The sequence below is a fragment of the Lissotriton vulgaris genome, chromosome 11 (genome assembly GCF_964263255.1).
Source record: "Lissotriton vulgaris chromosome 11, aLisVul1.2, whole genome shotgun sequence".
In the NCBI taxonomy this organism is placed as follows: domain Eukaryota; kingdom Metazoa; phylum Chordata; class Amphibia; order Caudata; family Salamandridae; genus Lissotriton; species Lissotriton vulgaris.
The window spans coordinates 499325401-499347440 of record NC_141699.1 but is presented as its reverse complement, the minus strand read 5'-3'; the positions used below and the strand labels follow the sequence as shown (position 1 = coordinate 499347440).

The following is a 22040-nucleotide window of genomic DNA, read 5'->3' as shown; positions in this document are numbered from 1 at the left end:
GAGTTTGAGCTATTGATATTGTAAATATCAATGCCTTTTATTGTCGTTTTCAAAACATAAATAAAAGGCATTGTCATTTACAATGCCAATAGCTTAAACTCACGTAAATGCCATACCTATTGCATTGCAAATGCTTGTTCTGTTGTCGCCCTTTGTCTTCTGGGGCCTTTAAAGAGTAACCCCAGGAGAGTTTCTTAATGGATAACAGACAATCACTCCTGGGGATGAGATAACTGTCTAAATGCTCTCTAATGCATTGATCTTTGTTGCTATTTTCTGTTGGAAAGCTAGAAGAAATCCTCGCACATTGTATTATGTTGAGCATTGAAACAGTTATTGACATGCACATTGTTGACAGTAAGTGACTGTACATAATGCTTTAGGTTATTAAAAAGTGGCTCTACCCTGAAGTGTTTCAATATCGATTTGCTCTTTTGTTTGGTTCTATTTTATGCCTTTATTATTGTGCGACAGTGTGACAAAGTCAATAGGCCTTACGTTGGATAAAGGCACTCATCATGTTGTGTGAAACATACTATGGCAGAGATATTGTGTTCATAGGGTGTATGGCTTGCTGGGGTTAAGATATGTGAAGTGCCTTCAGTGCAACCAATATACTTGTGAGGGAATCCGGTATGCATTTAGGGGGTTACCTGACTTATGGGAGTCTTTTTTAGTGTGCACCTCATGTTTGGTTTGAAGCCTGTCAGAAGGTGTTGCCATAAGTATTTCCACCTGCATCGTTATCTATTTCTACACTATATTTACTAGTGTGTGGAATGGAATAATTTTCTTTGTTTAGAAAATACAGCACTGGGAGGGCAACACATTAATGAATGTTATCTGTTGGGCTGTTACGTTTTGAGTCTCTAACCACAGAATCTCATCTGTGTAGGCCTTGGAATGCCTTATAAATTACCAATTATTGTGTGCCACTCACAATTCACATCGTAACGCATATACTGCCTTGTTTTCTCTTTGTAAATACCCCATTTTTCTGTAAACACTAATTGCCAATTGGTGTTCTAAACATTGCGGGAGGTGTGCTTGATGGACACACTTGTTTTTGCTACATAACAAGTTCTATCACAAATAAAATATATTTTGAGCTTTGCCACTAGGCAAAGAAATTTACACTGCTCCCACAAGAGTGTCAGCATAACCAAAACAGCTTGTCTTATGCTGGGTGCCCAAACTAAAAGATCGTTTTACTTTCGGGGCACCTCCAAAATGGGTTACCATTTTGTAAACTTTTTTTTAATTTTTTATGTATTTACTTCTAATGATAACTTGACTTTTATATACATCATTTTCTACCACCATTGCATCGCATAGTAAATAGCAGAATATACTAATATCATCTCAATGGAATGTGTTTTGTCAACATCAGTACCATGATAGTCTAATGACCCTGTCACAATTTGAACCGTGTCTTCAAGATCTCACAGATCTTAATATCTAGCATTTAAATAGAATTCATAAATGTGTCATTTAAGCATATAAGCAATTTTCCAATTCATACTTTATGAATGCTAAACATACTAAAATGATTTAGCAATATAAGTAGTGCAATAGATGTACTATTTTATTTTTGATGTTTAATAATTTTGTTAATAAAGTGGCTTCTTCATTGTTACAGAAGGTAACACCAAACAGTAAGGTTAACTTTTTATGTTTCCGAAATATTATATCTAGGAGTATGTATGACTTAATCCTAGATATTCAGGAGTAACTTAGTAGTAAGTCACAACTAATCTTGGCAACAACGCTGTGAATTGCGAGCAGCATGTACAAATATATAAAACATGTAGGCATAGATTCATCAAGTGAAATTGCCATCGCAATCGCTGCGAAACAGCGATTGCGATTGCAATTTCCGCTCCCACAATTCATCAACAACAAAAGCATCAAAATAGCAAATTCGCAAAACAAAAATCGCAAAACTAATGTGGAACCCCCATTGCGATTCCTTAACAGCGATTCCCCACATTTTCTGCCAATTAAAATGCAAATTTGCAAATATATTTCAAATTCGCAAATAAATCGCGAATCCAATTCATCATAAATCTCAAATAACAAAAATCCCCAAAAATGCAAAAAACGAGTCGCAATTTAAGGAGAAGCCAAACCAGGTGGTAACCATGAAGTTCCATTGGAAAAAAAAATATGCTACGAACAAACAAGTGTGGGGTAAATCAAACACACTTAAGTAGACACAGTAGGAGCATGAGGAAAGTCACAATGCCAGGTCTCTACATCGTGGCAAGGTGGCTGAGGCTCCAGGTTGCAGCCCAGAACTGATGCAGGATCCAGGAGTGCATCTTTCGGCTGCGGATTACACTCCTGGGCCAGACTAAAGAGGTGATCTACTCCAAATACAGGCTCAATGGAGCAATGATAACTAAGCTCATCAGAGACCCTGACCCCCTTATGCAGCACCCAACAAGAAGGACCAATGCCATGCCCTTCCAAGTCCAGATCTTGTGCTGCCTGCACCTCCTGGCCTCCGGAAGCTTCCAGGGGATAGTTGCATATGCAGGGGGGATATCCCAGAGTACACTGTCACTCTGCCTACAGAGTTTCCTGGACGCCATGCTGAGCCGTATACACCACTACATCACCTTCCCAACAACCCAACAGGACTTAACACAAACAAAACTGGACTTCTATCACACCGCCCATTTCCCAAATGTAATTGGCTTCATTGACTGTACCCACATACACATCTGTCCACCCGCAGAGACCAATGTACCGGAACCGCAAGTCATTACACTCCCTCAACATCCAGATGGTCTGCAATGCGAAGACCATCATCACAGACATTGTGGCCCAATACCCGGGGAGCACGCATGATTCGTTCATCTTCCGGCACAGCGGCATACACACCCTCTTGGCCAGGGATGATTTTAGCGAAGGACATCTACCAGGTAAGTACACATGCCCACATTCAGCATGTCATGACCATGTTGCTGCGCATAACAGGCACTGACCCTCTGCTCCTACCTTCAGGTGAAAGTGCCTACGGCCTCCGTGAATACCTCCTCACCCCATACCTCAACCCTGCTACACCACAGGAACGTCGTTACAATGCTGCACACATACACACAAGAAATTTTATTGAGTGGACATTTGGCATGTTAAAGAGTCGATTCTGCATCCTCCAGAAGACTGGCGGGGCCATCAAATACCAGCCTGAGGTCTGCTGCCTCATAGTGGCCGTGTGTGCCATACTCCACAATATTGCAACCAAGCGGAGGATACATGTGGAGGTGTCTGGTAGTGAGTCGGAGGGGGACAACTTGCCACCTGCACATGTGCTTCATGCACGAGGAGAGAATCCTGCTGAAGGACACAGGCGCCGCAACAACATCACACTGTGTCAGGATTCGAGGTGTGCCTACCTGAATACAACGAACTACATCTCCCAGAAGCCCATCTGTTGTGGGAGGTAATGTAGGAGCCATATATTCACGTGAGAGGTTTGGTGCAGTGCACGTGATTTTGTCCTTGTTGTGGGATTTTGGTAATGGCGAACGCTCTGCTCCTGCGTTGTTTGTTAGCTGTATCCTAATCGGAAGACTTCTGGAAAAAACCCATGGCTGCGGTGTTATGGGACACTGAGCTGGTGCCCGAGTGATTTTGTGGAACGTTTCGTGCCGGAACGGGAGACGCTGGATTTGCACCCTCCCGTGACCGGAGACATTGTGCGGAGACTGAATAGGCCGGGAGACGCCGGATTGCCCCCTCTCGTGCCATTCAGATATCCGTTAAAGTAAGAGTATTTTTGCCGGAACGGGAGACGCTGGATTTCCCCCTCCCGAGTCCGGACTAGACCATTTAGTTGCTTGCCTGGCAGGGAGACGCTGGATTTGCCCCCTCCCGCGGCCGGGAATTTCTGTGTACGGTATTTGTTACCTAATCGGAATATATTAGTTGGGCTACATCAGTTAAATTGCCGAATGGAGTGAATCGACAGGTATTTCAACCTGATAACTTCACAGGCAGTACGGAGCAACAGCGCCACCTTCTGGGTCTTTTAAGAATCGTTTCTTTGGTGCTGGATTTCTTCAAGAGTTCAAAAGGGGTGAGAACAAATGGTAGGTATGCACATTAGTCATGTGTGTTTCCTAGAGGGAGGTACAGATCAGAGATCAGAATAATGAGGGGTTTGTCTTTTTCAGGGATACCGTCCCATTAATGAGAGAGTTTATCTAATTATTCAGTATTCACAGGAAGGGAGACCACACCTGAGAGTTATCAGGTAGGGATTGTATCATCTGTAGCATTGTTCTCTAGTCAGCGTAGAGCCGGATATTAATGTGTAGTTCTTGTTGTTACAGGCATCCCTTCCACCACAGTCCTCGTCCCGGCTTTATCCCTCGCCTGCTTACTACCGTACTCTGTTAGCTACTTTAATCAGAGAACGGGGAAAGCTGGATGTGGAACCCTTTTTAGCATCACCCTGATCCTGAGGAGCCGTTGGACCGTGACAGAATCACGTGCCCACGACAATTTCTCCTCCTGCTCGGGGGTATTGGGTTCTGAGACATGACTACTCTGGATGATGTATTGGCTGCTCTGGTTCTAGTGCAGCAAGAGTTGGTTGCCTCTCGGGCAAAGTCCGCTGCCTTGAAGGAACAGGTAGACAGGCAGGCCAGAAATCCTTTCAATGCTTCTGTAGGTGCTCAACAAATTGAAGTAACCGTCCCGCTCCCTATTCCATTGGCAAGCCCCGAGAGGTATTCAGGAGACCCTCATGCCATACAGGCCTTTCTGACGCAAATATCTTTGCATTTTTCCTGTAGACCAGCATCATTCCCGAAGAATCTATCAAGGGTGGCATTTACCGTTTCGTATTTAATGGGAGATGCTGCCAATTGGGCCAGGCCACTAGTACGGAATGATGATCCCCTTCTTTCAGACTTGACCGCATTTAGAAGAGATTTTGAACGAGTATTTGACAGGAGAGCCACTACCCTCAGTGCAGATCGAGAATTGCTTGAGTTGAAGCAGGGTAGGAAGGACTTGGTAACATATATGACTACGTTTAATCGATTGGTTGCCAAAACTGCTTGGCCCGAAGAAAAGAGGATGGCTCTGTATTATCAGGGCCTTTTCGAGGAGCTTAAGGATGTAATAGCCAAAATAGACCCTCAGCCCACCACCTGTAAGGGTTTGGTCAATCTGACATTAAGACTAGACCAATGCCTGGCCGAGCGTACAGGAGACAGCAGAAGGGGATACTGGAACCCTGGGGGGTTGGGAAGGGTTGAGTTGACCACATCTGTAGAGAAGGGAAGTCCATCGGAACCCATGGAAGTGGGAGCTGTAAGGACACCGTTATCTAGAGCAGAGTGGGAAAGTCGACGGACCCTGGGCCTCTGCATGTACTGTGGCAAGAAAGGGCATTATGTGAAGGATTGTACAGTAAAGCCAAAGAGGCCACGCACCTTTGGGATTGGAAAAAATCTAGCTCTTCCTGCGATACAAAGTAATACCAAGGAAGATACTCAGGTACTAGGCCGAGTCCCTGATGAAGTAAGATGGCAGTTGCGGTCTCTAGCGGGGGCCTATTCAATGAACACCGAATCCCATATAGTCCTTTCTATGATACTTCTGGTGAGAGGCCAACAACATCCGGTGCATAGTATGCTTGATTCCGGAGCTACCTGTAACTTTATTGACGATGGGTTGGTGCGTCGGCTGGGATTGGAACGGGTGCCCATTCATAAACCGGAGAAGGTATTGGCGGTGGATGGGACTCCGTTGAAGGCTGGTCCGATCACAGAACATACGGAAATGGTAGAGTTACAGCTTCCAGGGAATCCCTTAGACCATGTGGAGAATATCGTCCTGAATATTATTGAGGCCCCTCAATATGAGGTAATATTGGGTATGCCTTGGCTAGGGCTCCATAATCCCACTATGGACTGGAAACTGAAGACCATCAGGTTCCTTTCGGAGGAGTGTAAGATGTCTTGTTTGAGAGAGGCGGATCAACATTTGGTCGCGTTGGCTCAGGTTTTTCAGGTGGCGACGGCTGCAGAAAAAGAAGTGGAGTTACCAGCAGTATACGAGAGGTATAGGGAGGTGTTCAGTGAGATCAAGACGGCGACGTTACCTCCCCACCGCGAATATGATTGTCGCATTGATCTTATTGACTGCGCGGTGATACCTTCTTGTAGGGTGTATGCCCTTTCGGAACCTGAGACCTAGCACCTGCAGGAGTATCTGAAACAATTCTGTGCCATGGGGTTTATCCATCCATCTAGGTCCTCGGCAGCTTCTCCTTTGTTTTTCACTGCGAAAGCCAATGGTGAACTGCAAACTTGCATAGACTACCGCCTGTTGAATAGACAAACAGTGAGAAACCGGTATCCACTTCCACTCAACCGGGTCCTTTTGGATCAAGTAAGGGAGGCCATCATATACACTCGGTTGGACCTCCGAGGAGCAGATAATCTTGTGAGAATCCGAGAGGGGGATGAGTGGAAGACGGTTTGAGTATTTGGTAATGCCGTTCGGGCTGTGTAATGCCCCGGCGGCTTTCCAATACTTCTTAAATGATGTACTCAAAGACTATATAGACCGGTTTGTCATAGTTTACATCGATGACATTCTGGTCTATTCGGTTTCCATACCCCAACACGCCAGCCATGTCATCTTAGTCCTGAAAAGATTATTGGAGTACTGTCTTTATTGCAAACTCAGTAAGTGTGAGTTTGGGGTGGCAGAGGTAGAATTCCTGGGGGTCATTCTAAATCCTCAGGGGTTTCGTATGGCAGACAGGAAAGTGGAGGCAGTACGACAGTGGCCCGTCCCTAGGAGTGTGAAAGAGGTGCAGTGCTTCCTGGGCTTTTCCAACTATTACAGGAGGTTCATATCTCAATTCTCCTTGGTAGCATCCCGGATCACTCGATTATTGAGGAAAGGAGTATCTTTCGAGTGGACCCCCGAAGCCGGGGAGGCTTTTGAACTCCTGAAGAAATCCTTTACTACTGCTCCCATCCTAAGACATCCATAGATGGATCTTCCATTCGTGGTGGAGGCAGATGCTTCGGATGCAGCAGTGGGGGCGATTCTCTCACAGAGAGACAGAGGAACCGGACAATTACATCCTGTGGCGTTTCTATCAAAAAAGCTAACCTCTGCCGAACTCAACTACACAGTAGCAGAGAAGGAGCTTTTTGCGATAAAGAAGGCCTTTATGGAGTGGAGACACTACCTGTGGGGAGCGCAACAAACCATCACAGTGTATTCGGATCATCGAAACTTGGTTTTTATGAAGACGCCCCGTCATCTATCTCAACGCCAGATGAGATGGATGTTGTTTTTTGTGGGGTACGACTTCATCATTACGTTCCGCCCAAGGACCGATAACCGAAAGGCTGATTCCCTGTCAAGACAAACAGAAGAGGCAGTGTCCATAAGAGAGAAACCACAGGCCATCATCTCTCCGGAAAAAGTACTCTGTGTGATTACAGCAAAACACTTCATGGATCAGGTGTCTGGTCAACGGAGTCCAGTGAGGTGGCAGTTGTGGGCAAGCCAAGACTCCAATCGAACATTGAAGCATAGTTTGCCGTTGTATAAGGGGAAACTGTATTTACCTACTCATTCCCTTAGGTTACAAGCTTTTAACTGGTGCCATAATGCGGTGGTGGCTGGACATCCAAGAAATAAAAAAACACTACACCTGGTACAATGTTCTTTCTGGTGGGAGGGAATGCCCAAGGAAGTGGAAAGTTGGGTACAACAATGTGACACCTGTGCTCGGGCCAAAGGCGAGCAGGGAAGAATGAAGGGAAAGCTTCTGCCGTTACCAACACCTGCTCATCCATGGCATACCATCAGTATGGACTTTGTTGTGGGTCTGCCGAATGACCAGGGATGTAATGCGATACTGGTGGTCGTGGATAGTCTGACAAAAATGGGACATTTTATTCCTTGTCGAAACCTTCCGACAGCCAGCCAAACCGCAAAACTGTTGTTGACTCATGTAGTACGACTGCATTGAATCCCGCAAGTGATCATATCGGACCAAGGGCCCCAGTTCGCAGCTCGTTTTTGGCACATGTGGTGCAAAGCGCTACACACTGAAGATGCGTTGTCCACCAGTTTCCATCCGCAATCGGATGGACAAACCTAAAGGATGAATCAGACACTCAAAAAATATTTGCGGGGTTATTCCAAGGAAGCGGCCCAATCTTGGGTTTCCATGTTGTGGTTGGCTGAGTTGTCGTACAACAACATGTGGCATAGTTCTATCAAGAAAACGCCTTTTAGGGCCAACGCCGGGTTTCACGCCAACACTCTACCGGTGGCGATTCCTAGCGAGGTATTGAATCATCCTACGGTGGCTGCTCATGTAAAGTCGCTTCTCAGAATCCATAAGCATATCCGTATGACTCTGAACCAGTCAAAGGCCATCTACAAGAGATGGGCGGACACGCATCGGCAGGACGGGCCTGATTTTCAAGTGGGCGATAAAGTCTGGCTTTCTACTCGGAACATTCGTTTCCGTTATCGCAGTATCTTTCATCCTCACTTTATTGGACCTTATGTCATTATCCGCAGGATAAATCCAGTGGCCTACAAGCTTAAGTTGCCCGCTACCCTGCGGATTCATCCCGTGTTTCATTGCAGCCTGTTGAATCCTGCTGGTGGAGCACGGAGTAAGGCGGCGCCTCCAATCCTGAGGGATGGCTAGCTGGAAAACGAGGTGTGTAGCATTCTAGATTCCAAGTTCCGCCAGGGGCGCTTGTGGTTTTTGATTTCCTGGAAGGGGTATCAATCTGAGGATGATTCGTGGGGACCTAGCTCCGCTGTCCATGCTCCAAGGGAGGTCAGGAAGTTCTTTTTTCGGCATCCGGGGAAGCCGGGCGCTAGCAGGAACTTGGGAGGGGGCAAACTGTCAGGATTCAAGGTGTGCCTACCTGAATACAACGAACTACATCTCCCAGAAGGCCATCTGTTGTGGGAGGTAGTGTAGGAGCCATATATTCAAGTGAGAGGTTTGGTGCAGTGCACGTGATTTTGTCCTTGTTGTGGGATTTTGGTAATGGCGAACGCTCTGCTCCTGCGTTGCCTGTTAGCTGTATCCTAATCGGAAGACTTCTGGAAATAACCCGGGGCTGCGGTGTTATGGGACACTGAGCTGGTGCCCGAGTGATTTTGTGGAACGTTTCGTGCCGGAACGGGAGACGCTGGATTTGCACCCTCACGTGACCAGAGACATTGTGCGGAGACTGAATAGGCCGGCAGACGCCGGATTGCCCCCTCTCGTGCCATTCAGATATCCGTTAAAGTAAGAGTATTTTCACCGGAGCTGGAGACGCTGGATTTCCCCCTCCCGAGTCCGGACTAGACCATTTAGCTGCTTGCCTGGCCGGGAGACGCTGGGTTTGCCCCCTCCCGCAGCCGGGAATTTCTGTGGACAGTATTTGTTAGCTAATCAGAATATATTAGTTGGGCTACATCAGTTAAATTGCCGAACGGAGTGAATCGACAGGTATTTCGACCTGATAACTTCGCAGGCAGTACGGAGCAACAGCGCCATCTTCTGGGTCTTTTAAGAATTGTTTCTTTGGTGTTGGATTTCTTCAAGAGTTCAAAAGGGGTGAGAACAAATGGTAGGTATGCACATTAGTCATGTGTGTTTCCTAGAGGGAGGTACAGATCAGAGATCAGAATAACGAGGGGTTTGTCTTTTTCGGAGATACCATCCCATTAATGAGAGCGTTTATCTCATTATTCAGTATTCACAGGAAGGGAGACCACGCCTGAGAGTTATCGGGTAGGGATTGTATCATCTGTAGCATTGTTCTCTAGTCAGCGTAGAGCCGGATATTAATGTGTGGTTCTTTTTGTTACAGGCATCCCTTCCACCACAGTCCTCGCCCCGGCTTTATCCCTGGCCTGCTTACTACCGTACTCTGTTAGCTACTTTAATCAGAGAACGGGGAAAGCTGGAGGTGGAACCCTTTTTAGCATCACCCTGATCCTGAGGAGCCGTTGGACCGTGACACACTGAACTATTTCTAGTGCACCCACACCCCTCACACAACACTGCACTCATGCATGCCACATGACTTAAGGACATGAGGAAGATTTGTGTTCAAAATAAATTCTTATTTTTTTGGTCAACAAGCTCTGGATGTGCTTTACATCAGCGAAAAATTGTACAACTGTATTGATTCATACAGGCTCTTGTCTCCAGAGCAGGCGTGCGTAGTTACCTCACCGGGCATTGCCGGTGAAGTATAGTCCGTCACTAGCGCCTCCTGCCGGATGCACCATGTCGCCTCTCCAACTCCACGGTGGGAGTGTCCGGCCGTGATGCAGCATTGGGTCTGGAACTGTGGTGCCTTTCAGGTATCACCGGCACAGACAGGCTGCTCAGGCTCGATGTACCCTCACTGGCATCATCACCCCATCTCTTGCATGGCCATGGCCGCACACCTGTTGGTTCTCCACAGCAGTGGTGATCTGCTCCAGGGCCTTTGCTACATCTTGGCAGCATTGTACTATCTGCAGCTGCATTGCCAGTGACCTGCGTGACAACTGCGAAGTGGCATTCCCGATGAGATGGTCTTACCGGGTGTAGGCAGACAGCCTTGTCAGCAGCTGGCGGTGGTGTCGGAGGGTGATGTACTGCTGTGCCACCATCAATTGGCGGCTCTTTTTTACTGATGCCGTTAGCTCCTGCACACTTTCTGTCAGTTGGTTGATGTTGCGTGCAGTCTTGTACAGCTGCAGCTGCATGGCTGTCATGTGCTGTGCCTGCTAGTGGTGCACAGCAAGCATATGAGCCTCAATTCCTAGTCCTAGGTTTTGTGCCTGTTGCTCCATGTCTGGTGGTGTGGCCATGGGGCGCTGCTGCTTCATCCTGCCACTTGCCTGGGAGCGCACAGAGGCTGTGCGGCATGTCTGCCTTCTGGGTGGTGGTGGGGTCTGCTCCACTGTATGTGAAAAATTCCTAGGCAGTCTTACTAGTAGACAACAAATTGTGTGTACCCAAAAGTAATAGGAACAGGCAGACAGTAAAAAGATAATAAGAAAATCATTAATTAAAAATAAACATGTCTTTATTATATTTGATAAAATCATATAAGGAACAAGAGAGTTCAAGTTATATGACAGTACAATAAAATGCAACCCATACATCCAATAACACAGTATACAATCTTTATACATGAAAAAGACACTAACTAATCAGTGGTGCCCACAACCAGGGTGGGCACCACTGTCATATAACTTGAACTCTCTTGTTCCTTATATGATTTTTATCAAATATATTAAAGACATGTTTATTTTTAATTAATGATTTTCTTATTATCTTTTTACTGTCTGCCTGTTCCTATTACTTTTGGGTCCGCACAATTTGTTGTCTACTATTAAGACTGCCTAGGAATTTTTCACATACATTTTATTTCCCTGCCCTAGGAGTTTTAAGTAATCACTACCCAGGGGGTCCTTGTTTTTTTCATGGGGTCTGCTCCACTGCCATGCGTGACGCCTGGGGTGGTTAAGCCCCTCCTATGTCTGTAGGGGTGGCCCAGTGCGTTTAGGACGTTGCTTATCCAGGTGCTGGTGCAGGTGCAGGTGCTCGTGATGGTCCAGGTGCTGGTGCAGGTGTATGTGATGGTCCAGGTGCTGGTGCTGTTTGTCTCTGTCCCTCCGTCTCATCTGGAGTCTCCACGATGTGGAGTGTCTCGCTATCAGACATCTCAGCATCTGCAGCACCTTTGATGTGAATGAGTGCATGATTAATGATATGATTCAGGTACCTGGGATTTAGCAACATGCATGCAGGCTTGCATTCCCTGACTGGCTTTAGGGGTATGTTTCACTCGACTGTTCTGGCTGTGTGTGGCTATCAGGTCACATTGTCACAGTACAATGGGTGTTTGGGATGGGCAGGAACTGAATTACTGGGGTTACCATATGACATGCTCTGGGGGCATGGGCATTGTAAGGGGACGGGGTCGCAGTTGCATTGCTCTTACCTTGTGATTGGTGTTTGGCATGGGAGGTGTCCAGCTGAATGACCCCCACGCAGGTTGCAGGGTTGATGGTGTCCTCCACCCAGACCTCCAGTGGTGTGTTTGGCGGAACTGTGGAGTCTCCTCCTCCCATGGCCTGTCTCTCCCCCAGTCTCTCCGCAATGCGCTCCTTGGCACGTCCTTTGAGGTCATACCACCTCTTCTTGAGGTCATCGATTGACCGCTGTGTCACTCCTACGGCGTTGACCTTTGCCCTGATGCTCAGCCAGATGCGCCTTTTGGTAGCCTCGGGCACCTTCCGGAACAGCTTACCAAACAGCTGATCATGATCCCTGCTGACTCCCTCAATCAGGTACTCCAGCTCTTGTTCAGAGAACTTTATTTTTCCCTTCCTACCTGTGTCACTGGATCCTGCTGCATCCTGGGACATTCTGGTGTCAATGTGTGTCCTGTCTTGGAACCGCAGGATGTGTCTCCTGGAGCTCAGTGCTGTGACTCCTCCTCTATCCAGCTCTGTGTTCCAAATGAGGGATGGAGCTGCCTACTTCCTGGTTGTGATGTCATCATTGGGCTCAAAAAGCGACTTACCGTTTTTGTGATCTCGCAATCTGCGAGATCGCTATTTGCGATTTCGGTATTTGCGAAATCAGAATTTGGGGTTGGGAGACAGCTGATTCTGCGAATTAATACTGATTTTCTGTAATTCGCATACAGCAATTGCGGCCGATTGCGAATCGCAGTTGATTATCGATTTTGATGATGCATCCGATTCTGCGAATTCTAGATAGCGAATCAGTATTTTTCGCTATTTAGAATTTCGCAGAATGGGTGCTTGATGCATCTGGGGGTTAGTATCCAGACCTGCATTGCGAATCCTTCCTGTGCTGTCTAACATCCTTTCATTAACTCTCAAGCCTCCACATCCCGTCACAATCCAAGAAAACAAGCTAAGTCTGACTTTACAATGCTAATCCGTTAAATCAAAATGGTGTTTGCAAATAATAACAAACTAAAGCCATAGTAATAGTATTTGACAAGAAGAAATCGGAATCCAGACTCTTGCACCTATTACATACACAATAAAGACAGACAGCCCCAAGAAATATAGAGATGAAACAAAAATGCCTTCACCAAGAACAACGTAAGATATTTCTGATGTTACCCTTGTGTTTCTTGCAGAAGTCCTTAGTCCATATTTATTATGTATTTATTGTCACCTGCTTGCTACTATTCTGTTAACGGCCAGAGCATCACTTCTGAAGCTAGCAAGTTTTAATGTTTTTGTTTCCAGCTCGTATGATTTACTGTTAATACCATTCACAAACAAAGGAGTGAGAAGGAATATAACTGAGAGCTGTTCACCATCCTCTTTATAATCACTCACTGTTGTGAAGGACCATTCCATAATTGAGGCAATGGTTTAATGAATTAATCCTGTAGAATGAGTTCCTTGGGCAAAACTTGTAGATTACCTTAACACACACAGCTAGTATAGACCTGTCTCATCTCATCATTTTTCGTGTTCCTGTGTTTATTGTGGCTGAAAACGATGCAGGAATTCACAAAAGCTGGTGCCACGGACCTAAAATAAAAACAAAGAGAATGGTTCAAAAGAAGTGCTGAGGGCATTGGAATAATAAAAAGGCAGTCGAGATATAAAAACAAGTTTTGTTATACGCATTGAGATGTCTATCCTGGGATGAGGTAGTCCAGGATGGCTGAACACTAAAAGCATTTAGGTAGCCATATATATAATACCAGAACGGCCTACAGTATTGTGGCTGCCATCCTTCAACCATTCCAATGACCTATGCATTTTTTGATAGTCAATTTTTTATGTTTGAGAGAAATTGGATTGTTAGTTGCCGGGGTTGTTAGCATTTCTCAAGCAACAGCCACTATCCTTCAGAGAGATAACCAGGAAAGTCACTAAATTTCCCTGTGCTTAATCCTATGGTAGCTTGGCACAATATGCTGTCCAGCTTAACTTAGAGACAATGTGTAAAGTATCTATGCCCAACACAAAAAGTAATAAGGTGAAAACATTACAAGAAAAATCCCATACTGATTTAGAAAAATATAGTAAACTTTAATGATTATTTTGACATGAAAACAGTTAAAATTTTAACCGTAGAACAGGAGATATGCAATTTCAAAGACTTAAGGTCAGTATAGTGCCAAAAGTACAAAGCGCCACTTGCAATTGTCTAGTTATGTGAACCTGGTGAAAGTAACAAGTCAGGCCAACCTCGATAGAGCACAGGCTTGATACAGGGACCAGATAAGTCTTACTGAAACGTCACACTCTAAAGTCTAGCATGAAGATTCCAGTTCATGGTGGAGCAGGCCTTGAGGATTAGGGAGAGCATCAGTAATGGTCTTCGCTGCAGCGCAAAGAGCTGGCTGGGAATCTTGAAGGGTCATAGCTATAGCGTCAAGATCCTTTTGGGCATCGCTAATGGATGTTGCTCACGATTCGCATTGGCAGTCATTGTGTGATGTCGATTCTGTGGCAAGGATTTGCACACCTCTCATTGCTGGTCATAGCTGGCCATCCAGTTCACCAGAAGTTTGTTTTGGCTTTTGGCACAGGTGTCAAGTTCTTGGCTTGAATGTGCCTGCTCGCCATCTTGAAGAGTCCATAACTTCAGGAGTTATCCATTTCTTCATGGAGTAGTTCAACTAATGCCACACCAAGGGTCCAGTAAGTGAGAGGCTCATCTTGGGGATCAGGAACTCACTCTAGCAGAGGCCAGCAGGACTCAAACATGTCCAGTTGCAGGCCCAGTGCTGCAGGTCAGAAGATTAATAACAGAGAGGTCTCTGGAGCTTGTTGTGTCCCTTTAGCTCAAAACAGAAGGTGAGTCAGCTGGCCCATGGAGTCACTTCAGCATTTTACTAAGGATGCAGGTCCTGTCTTTCTTCTCAGACAGCAAGACAGGCCACATGCAGCAGGGCAGCATGACAGTCCTTATTCTGTAGCATCCACATGTTCAGGAGTGTACAGAAGAGTTGGTCAGAGAGTCCAATTTGTATATCTGTTGACCCCTTTTCCTTTAAAGTGGGAGTAGCTTCTGGAGTTTTCCCTTGCAGAAGGGTCTGGAATTTCTTTCCTTCCTTCCTACCTTGGTCCCTATCTGTCTGAGGGCACAATAGGCTTATGTGAAGTACTTTGTGTGTGAATTGAGCCAGTGCCTTCGAATTGCAAATGTGGTAGATGACAGCTCTTCCCCTCATCCTGCCATTGATTCTCTTGGGCCAGGTTTGTACTAGTAAAAGTAAAAAATAAGTTGAGAAATATGTGTGTCATGGAAATGTGTTGTGAAGTTGAGAGAGACATATCACTTATGATTAATCTAAATGTGCACTTCATAGTGAAGTATAGTGAGATTTTACAGCAATGGCGACGGAGTACCTTCTCTGCTAAACTGAAGGTCTGTCAGCCTCATTTTAAATGTGGGTGTGCCTTCCTTATATCAACAGTGGAGGATATTCTGTCTTCACCCCTCAAAAATCTCATACAAATACAGGTGGATTTGATTTAGCTTGGAGGTGTGCCATGATTTTGCACACAATGTGTACCTTTAGCCTCTCAGCATGTAACTACTGATATGTTGGGGCTATTTTTTAGAATATTCCTTTTGCTCTAAATTGCCTTTTTCTGAATAAGAACATTACTTTTCTTTTCAGTGAGTTGTGGGTGTGTATGAAGATATTATGTAGTAAATTCCTCTTACTCTGCATTTTAACTCATAAATGGGGCTTAGCAGGCACAATTAAGTGCATCAAAGTGCAGATGATAGAGCGCACAGGGACCAACTAGCTCAGATTTACCCTAGTCACCTTGGGCCCATCCAACATTCACACATTGAACTAGTAGTCCTGACTAACCAATTTACTAATTTAATCACTCTATCAGTTTGCCCAGAGGTCCTATTTAGGACTCATACCTGTAGACCATGACTTACCAATCCTTGTCACCTTACCATAAGTTCTGTGGATCAGAGAGTTAAATGTAAATGTAAATGTACAGGAATTTATATAGCGCAAATCACCAACTGGTCCCTAAGCGCTTGCTTAGGGAACCAGTCCTGGTATTCCCCTGTGAGATAACCCCAGCAGGGTATCCGCAAGGTGAAAGCCAGGCATCCCGCCGCAAGGGGCCATTGTGGAGATTAAGCAAGCTATTGCCCAGAGTCGCAGAGTGTGAACCCGTGAATCGAGTAGGCACCAGAGCAAGAATTGTCGAGTCCGTGGACATTTTTTAGGACTCAAGACCCCGCTGAGCCGGGAATTGAACCCTGGTCCCGGGCTGACCTCTGCTTCCAGGTCTGCCTCCTCCAACCAGTGAGCCACACTTCTCCAGCATAAACAGGTAATATTTAAACACATTTACTTTTCTTATATTAACCACAGACTCGGGGAAAGTTTTAAAACCTTTATCTATGATAGATTTACTGAATAAAATGGAAAGGGCCACACTCTTGTGACCATAACTTTTAAAGGCAAAAATATAACCAGTAGGACATAAAGTTTGTAAGAAACTCACAGTAACCCTTTAAAACATTGGTACCTGGGAAGGGTGAGAAGGGGAAATAGCACAAGGAAATACCACATGAATTATATTTACCTAGAATGGTGCAATGACCAATCCTGGCCACGGGCTGGGACAAAATATGGACCAGGACCAGGCTCCAGACTAATCAGGTGCCCACGGGAAAAGACAGGTGCAGATCAGGAAAGGTGACCTCAGTTAAGTGCAATGCCAGCGTCACACCCCTCTTTCTAGGAAAGCCAATTAGCACCCCGATTGGGTAATCGATTCTTCTGACAGAGTGCTCCGCCAGCACCTCTGCTCTCGATCGCCTTTTGAGTGCGTTGGGTCAGTGACAGGTCAGCTATTCGGAAATGTCGGACAATTTCTCTATCTGAGCCTACCTTAGTTATACCATTTCGAGGGCCACACCTAAATGTTGCAAATCTATGTGTTCCCTTTCAGTGATTGGTTGGAAAGATGAGGAGAGGTCATCACACCATACTAAGATGATGCAATTTCAATTCAAATCATATTGATTGAATCCCCACCCGCAATTTTATTTTCCCATGATTTTATTCCGCCCAACAATTTGGTACCCATTTTGAATACATTGTATTTGGTGGCTTCCTTTCTATAGTCAGATGAGAAGGTTCCCAGGCACATCATGGGTAAGAAGTGAGCTGCTGGGGTTCAATGCCAGTGCTTTAGCAAATTCAGAGTCAACGTGCGCATGTGCCTAGTCATCCAAGATGGAAGATGTATCAGGGGTCAGGCCCAAAGTACGACCTAGTAGCAAAGTAAAAAAGAAACATATTAGAATACAAAAATTAATGAATGCACTATACTCCACTTATCTCTACTCTATTCCCATTACTTTATTTTAACTTGTGCGTTAATAATTAAGCAGAAGGAGCAAGTGTAGTACAAACTGCAGCATAAGCATTAGCATGTGAAATGTAAAGCAGCCATTTCTGGCATTAGTGCGCAGAAGCAAAGTTTTCCCACCAAGCAGAGAGGTATGTTAGACCACGAGAGTGAGGCAGACGCATGCGCAGAAGGCCATTTTAATGCATTAGAGTTACTGGTAGTTAAAGCCCAATGAAAATTTTCCCCTAGATACTAGAAATGTTGTAAAATTTAAATATTAGTAAACAAAACATGTTGTTTATTATATTACAAGTTATTTAGAGAGGGCTGAATACAAGCAAGTTTCGGAATGTGTGATCCTTGCTCCATCACAGAGATAGAATAATGTTCAGTTGTTGTACACACAGTTTCTTAAGGTTATCTCACTTGAGCATTACTACACATTGATGTTCAGATGAGGGACTGGCAGCTCTCAAACACTGGGAAGCACACAGTAGCAGGAACATTTGTCAAAATTCCTTTCTGAGTTTCTATAGTGTTTTCATTTTGGTATGCAGTTCTCAAATATCTTTTTTCTGATAATTAAGTGCATGCCACAGTGAATTACACAAGTTGCTCAGCAAGTTTGACCTGCAAAAATTGACCTGGCAAAATTGGGGGATAGGGGGGGGGGGGGGTTAACGTTTCTCACACCAGCTAATTAACACATTTAAAAATCTCTGCAGGGTCAATATTCAGATCCCTCTAGAAACATACATTTGCACTGGGATCGGTATTTTTCCCCAACCTTGGTCTTCTGAATCAGAGCTTTTGATGTTGTTCGGCTACTAATGGTAATCTTTGTGGTGGGATACAGGTTACACTGCTTGCACTAGATTTCCTACCAATGTGTTGATTACTTTTTTTTTCATTTTGTTGACAGTGTCTGCACACCTTTTCTCTTATTTGATAAGGGTTTTTTTGTGGATAACTTGCTTGTAATATGTTTGTGACCTCCGGTTCTGCTTTTTCTTTTAGCTTCATTTCTTCATAGAATGAGAGATTACATGCCTCCAAGTCACAAGGCTTTTTTAGAGGAAATCCGGCTGATTCCTCCTCTTCAACAACATGTAATTTCCTCTGGAAACAACAAGCTGTGCATTGCTTACAATAGCTGTGTAGAGGCCCTAGTTGAAGTAAGGAACTATCACATAACAGTAGTAAGCAAGTATGTATCTATTGCTGGAGTGAATGCCAGAGCAGCAAACAGAGCAAAATCGATTGATGCTGGCAAGTCTCTTCCGGCTCCTCCATCCTCACTAGAAGAAAAAGGTACAGGAGGAACTGGAGTCATGTGTTTTTTGAAAAGTGTCCGCGACACAACCAAAAAAGTGGTCTTCAAAGTTTAAAGACAGAACATTTGTCAATGATTAAATTTGTGTTTAGAGCACTCGTGCGTATTTCACCATGTAATAATTTACTGTATTCATGTAAAGCCATGAAAAACTCAACTTTCAACTGAGCTTGAGTGTGTCACATAGCAAAGTGATTGGATGTTTAATACAAATTGGTAGGTTTAAGAACTGTACCAATGAAAATATAAAATGTGCATTTATGTACCTATTTATGTGTTGTTACAGTACAGAACAGTATTTCATGTGCTTGTATTTTGAAAGAATTCTAATAAAAAAGCAGACTTTTTTTTAAAATGGATGTTTCAGTTCAACAAGCTAAAAAGTCGAAAAACATTTAAAGCGTGCACATGGTATTGGGTGGCTTAGGTTGTTAAAAAACATGGCACTTTCTAAAGACACACATATTTTTAAGCATTTCGGCTCTTTTTCGTTAATTTCTATTTTGGCTGTGGAATACGCTACTGTCACGAAGTACAATTATGCACCATGCAAGTATAAAGGTTAAGAAAATGATGTTTTTCTGAAGGCACACATAGGGAGCCGATATATACATGGGGGCAGATTTATGAGGCCCTTGCGCCACGTTTACGCCGCTGTTGCGTCACGCAAGGCGGCGTAAACGTGGCGCATCCCTACAAACGATTTACAACGTGACGCATCTAGGCAGATGCGTCACGTTGTAAAGCTCTGCGCCGCTTGTGGGCGTTCCGGCGCAGGGTGGGGGTTCCGGGGCAGGTGCGCCTCGCAAAAGTGGCTGAGTGAAATCTATGAGATTTCACTCAGTTACTTTTAAGCCAATGCTGCGTCAAAAGCCTGCGCCTGCTTGAAGCAGGCGTAGGTCTTGACGCAGCATTGTTAAAATGGGGTACCCCCGAGCCTTCCTGGAGCTGCGTCGCGCTTGCGATGCAACTCCAGCAATGCGACACATTTCCGGCACAGATGCGTCACGCATCTGTGCCGTTTTTGCACCATGGTGCGCCGCATTATAAATGCGGCGCACCATGGCTGGCGGAGCTGTGGCGCACTGTGGCGCATGTTAACTGGCGCATCCCTGGGGATGCGCCAGTTAACATAAATCTGCCCTATGGTATTCATTAATATGGTGTAACGCAATTACCTAACTGCCTCTCTTCCTTCTCACCTTAATTCCATAGCAAGTAAGTCCATCACCAGCAGGCTGGTTTACGGCAACACTCTCTATGGCAGAATCTCCCAAAAACTACTACACAGACTCCAAAGCATCCAAAACGCAGCCGCAAGAGTCATACTTGACCGCTCAAGCCACACCCACATCACACTGCATCTCAGGAAGCTTCACTGCCTCCCCATTCACAAGCATAGCGAATTCAAACTTCTCGCAAACACATATAAAGCCCTACACAACACAGGACCAGAATACCTGAATAGCTGCATAGACTTTCACCAACCCACCAGACATGTATGCTCTGCCTCACTCTCATTTGCACCAACACCCTGCATCCGCAAAAGCAAAATTGGAGGTCGCTCATTGTCGTATATCTCACCCTACACATGGAACGACCTCCTTCAACACATAAGAGCCTCCTCCTCCTCACTTCTTGAGTTATGCAAGAAGTTGAAGACTAGCTCTTCATATGAGCACCTTGGGACCATACACCTACACACCTTGCCCATGAGCCTGTATACCATCTTGGGTGATTAGTGAGCTGTACAAATCAACATAACATAGCATAACACAACATTTAATAAAGTGACATATGTTTCTGATGGTATTTTGGCTAAGGACCATGTAAAAACGATAGCTTTTATTCTGCATGGAAGCAGGGTGCCCTCTGTGCACTCCTGTAGGGCTTGCAATCCTGTGAAAATGAGCCAAGAGGCACATTGATTAGAAAGAAATGCAATGCATCATAGCAAGTCACCTTGGTGCGCTGCTTGATAGAGAAAGGGAAGGGATGTGCTGTATTTTAAGAATGTGGTGCATTCTCGCCTATGTCCCTGTGCTGGTGCCATTTTGGCTGCCTAGTGTCAATTCAAGCGCCCTTGATTCATGGTGCAAGGGCGCCTCCATTGCATGCAGGATAGTTTAGTGCAGGAAGGGGCACCGTCTTGCACAAAATAAATCCTCTGAGGCATATTCCTCCTTCTATGTGTGGTGTACAATGCAGCACACATAGAAAGAGGAAGTAACAAGGAGAAATAAAGTTATTGCTCCTTGATACACCTCCCCTGAGAAGGTGTATCTTTTTTCACATTCTCAAGGTGACCACTTTGGTAAACCAGGCAATGTGTCAAAAACCATGGGAGTTGCATGGGAATACCCAAACAATGTCCATGCAGGGGAACACCCATGCAAAGCCCATGAAATGCCTTCCCAGAGCAGAGTAATGCAACAGAGATTTGCACTATGTTGATTTACTCCAGATTTATGAAGCCACTCAGGGCCATGCAAGGTGGCCTAGCACGGCTTCATAAATCGCATTTTAGACCTTCGCCGCTGTTGGGATTGATACAGGTTGTGAGCTCCTTCAACAAACAGAGAGGGTGGTGTGTCCATGAGAAGGTGTGACAATGAATCAGATATCAGGAATGTTTAGTCTTTCTGTTACACTACTGCCTGCTACCTGGATGCTTTCAAGACTCTCGGGCTCAAAACACGAGCACGCACAACAGGTAAGTGATAGCGGATCATAATTGTGTCTGTGATGGGGCTAGTAATGGATTGAAATGTGCCAGGATCTCTCTTAAAAAATAATTGGTGTGGACTTGGTGCCATGAGATACATTACAAAGAAGGAAATTGAGCTATTAACCCCTTTACCCCCAACTGGGTGCTAATTCACAGCCATAATTAGACTACATTTGGGCCCCTCATGCCGTTGGCTCTGGTGCAACATCAATAACAGCTAATCCCCTGCTTGTTCTCCTAAGAGGAAGTGGAAGTCCAGTGTCAGCAGGCAGTGGGAGAGCTTCTCCATCTTCTCCTAAACTTCCAAAAAGCTTCAAAAGCTGATTGAAAGAACAGTTAGGGAAGTTCTCATCAAAGGGAAGAAAGAGGATACCTCTTTCCGCTTTGCCTCATTTCACTTTTACCTCTCACAATCTTTAGAAGTGAGACAACGGGAAGTTATGTTTTGATAAATGGCAGAGAATTGTGCACACCTGCCTGAAAACTTCAATTTTGCTAACACAAAATATTGAAACCAAGAAAGAAGAATTGGTCAACCACTATGAAAATATTAAGGTCACATGCCTTCCG

The 22040-nt window shown here is 45.0% G+C and overlaps 1 protein-coding gene across 1 annotated transcript in view; it reads left to right on the top strand.

The window, feature by feature from the left end:
• The window catches only part of IDO2 (indoleamine 2,3-dioxygenase 2), a 298339-nt gene extending 279503 nt beyond the window's left edge, over window positions 1-18836 (top strand). Inside the window, exon 10 of the mRNA XM_086943565.1 lies at window positions 18427-18836. Coding sequence (XP_086799691.1) covers window positions 18427-18797 — 371 coding nt within the window. The 3' untranslated portion in view covers window positions 18798-18836. The remainder of the gene's footprint in view (window positions 1-18426) is intronic.
• The last annotated feature ends 3204 nt before the right edge of the window (window positions 18837-22040 follow it).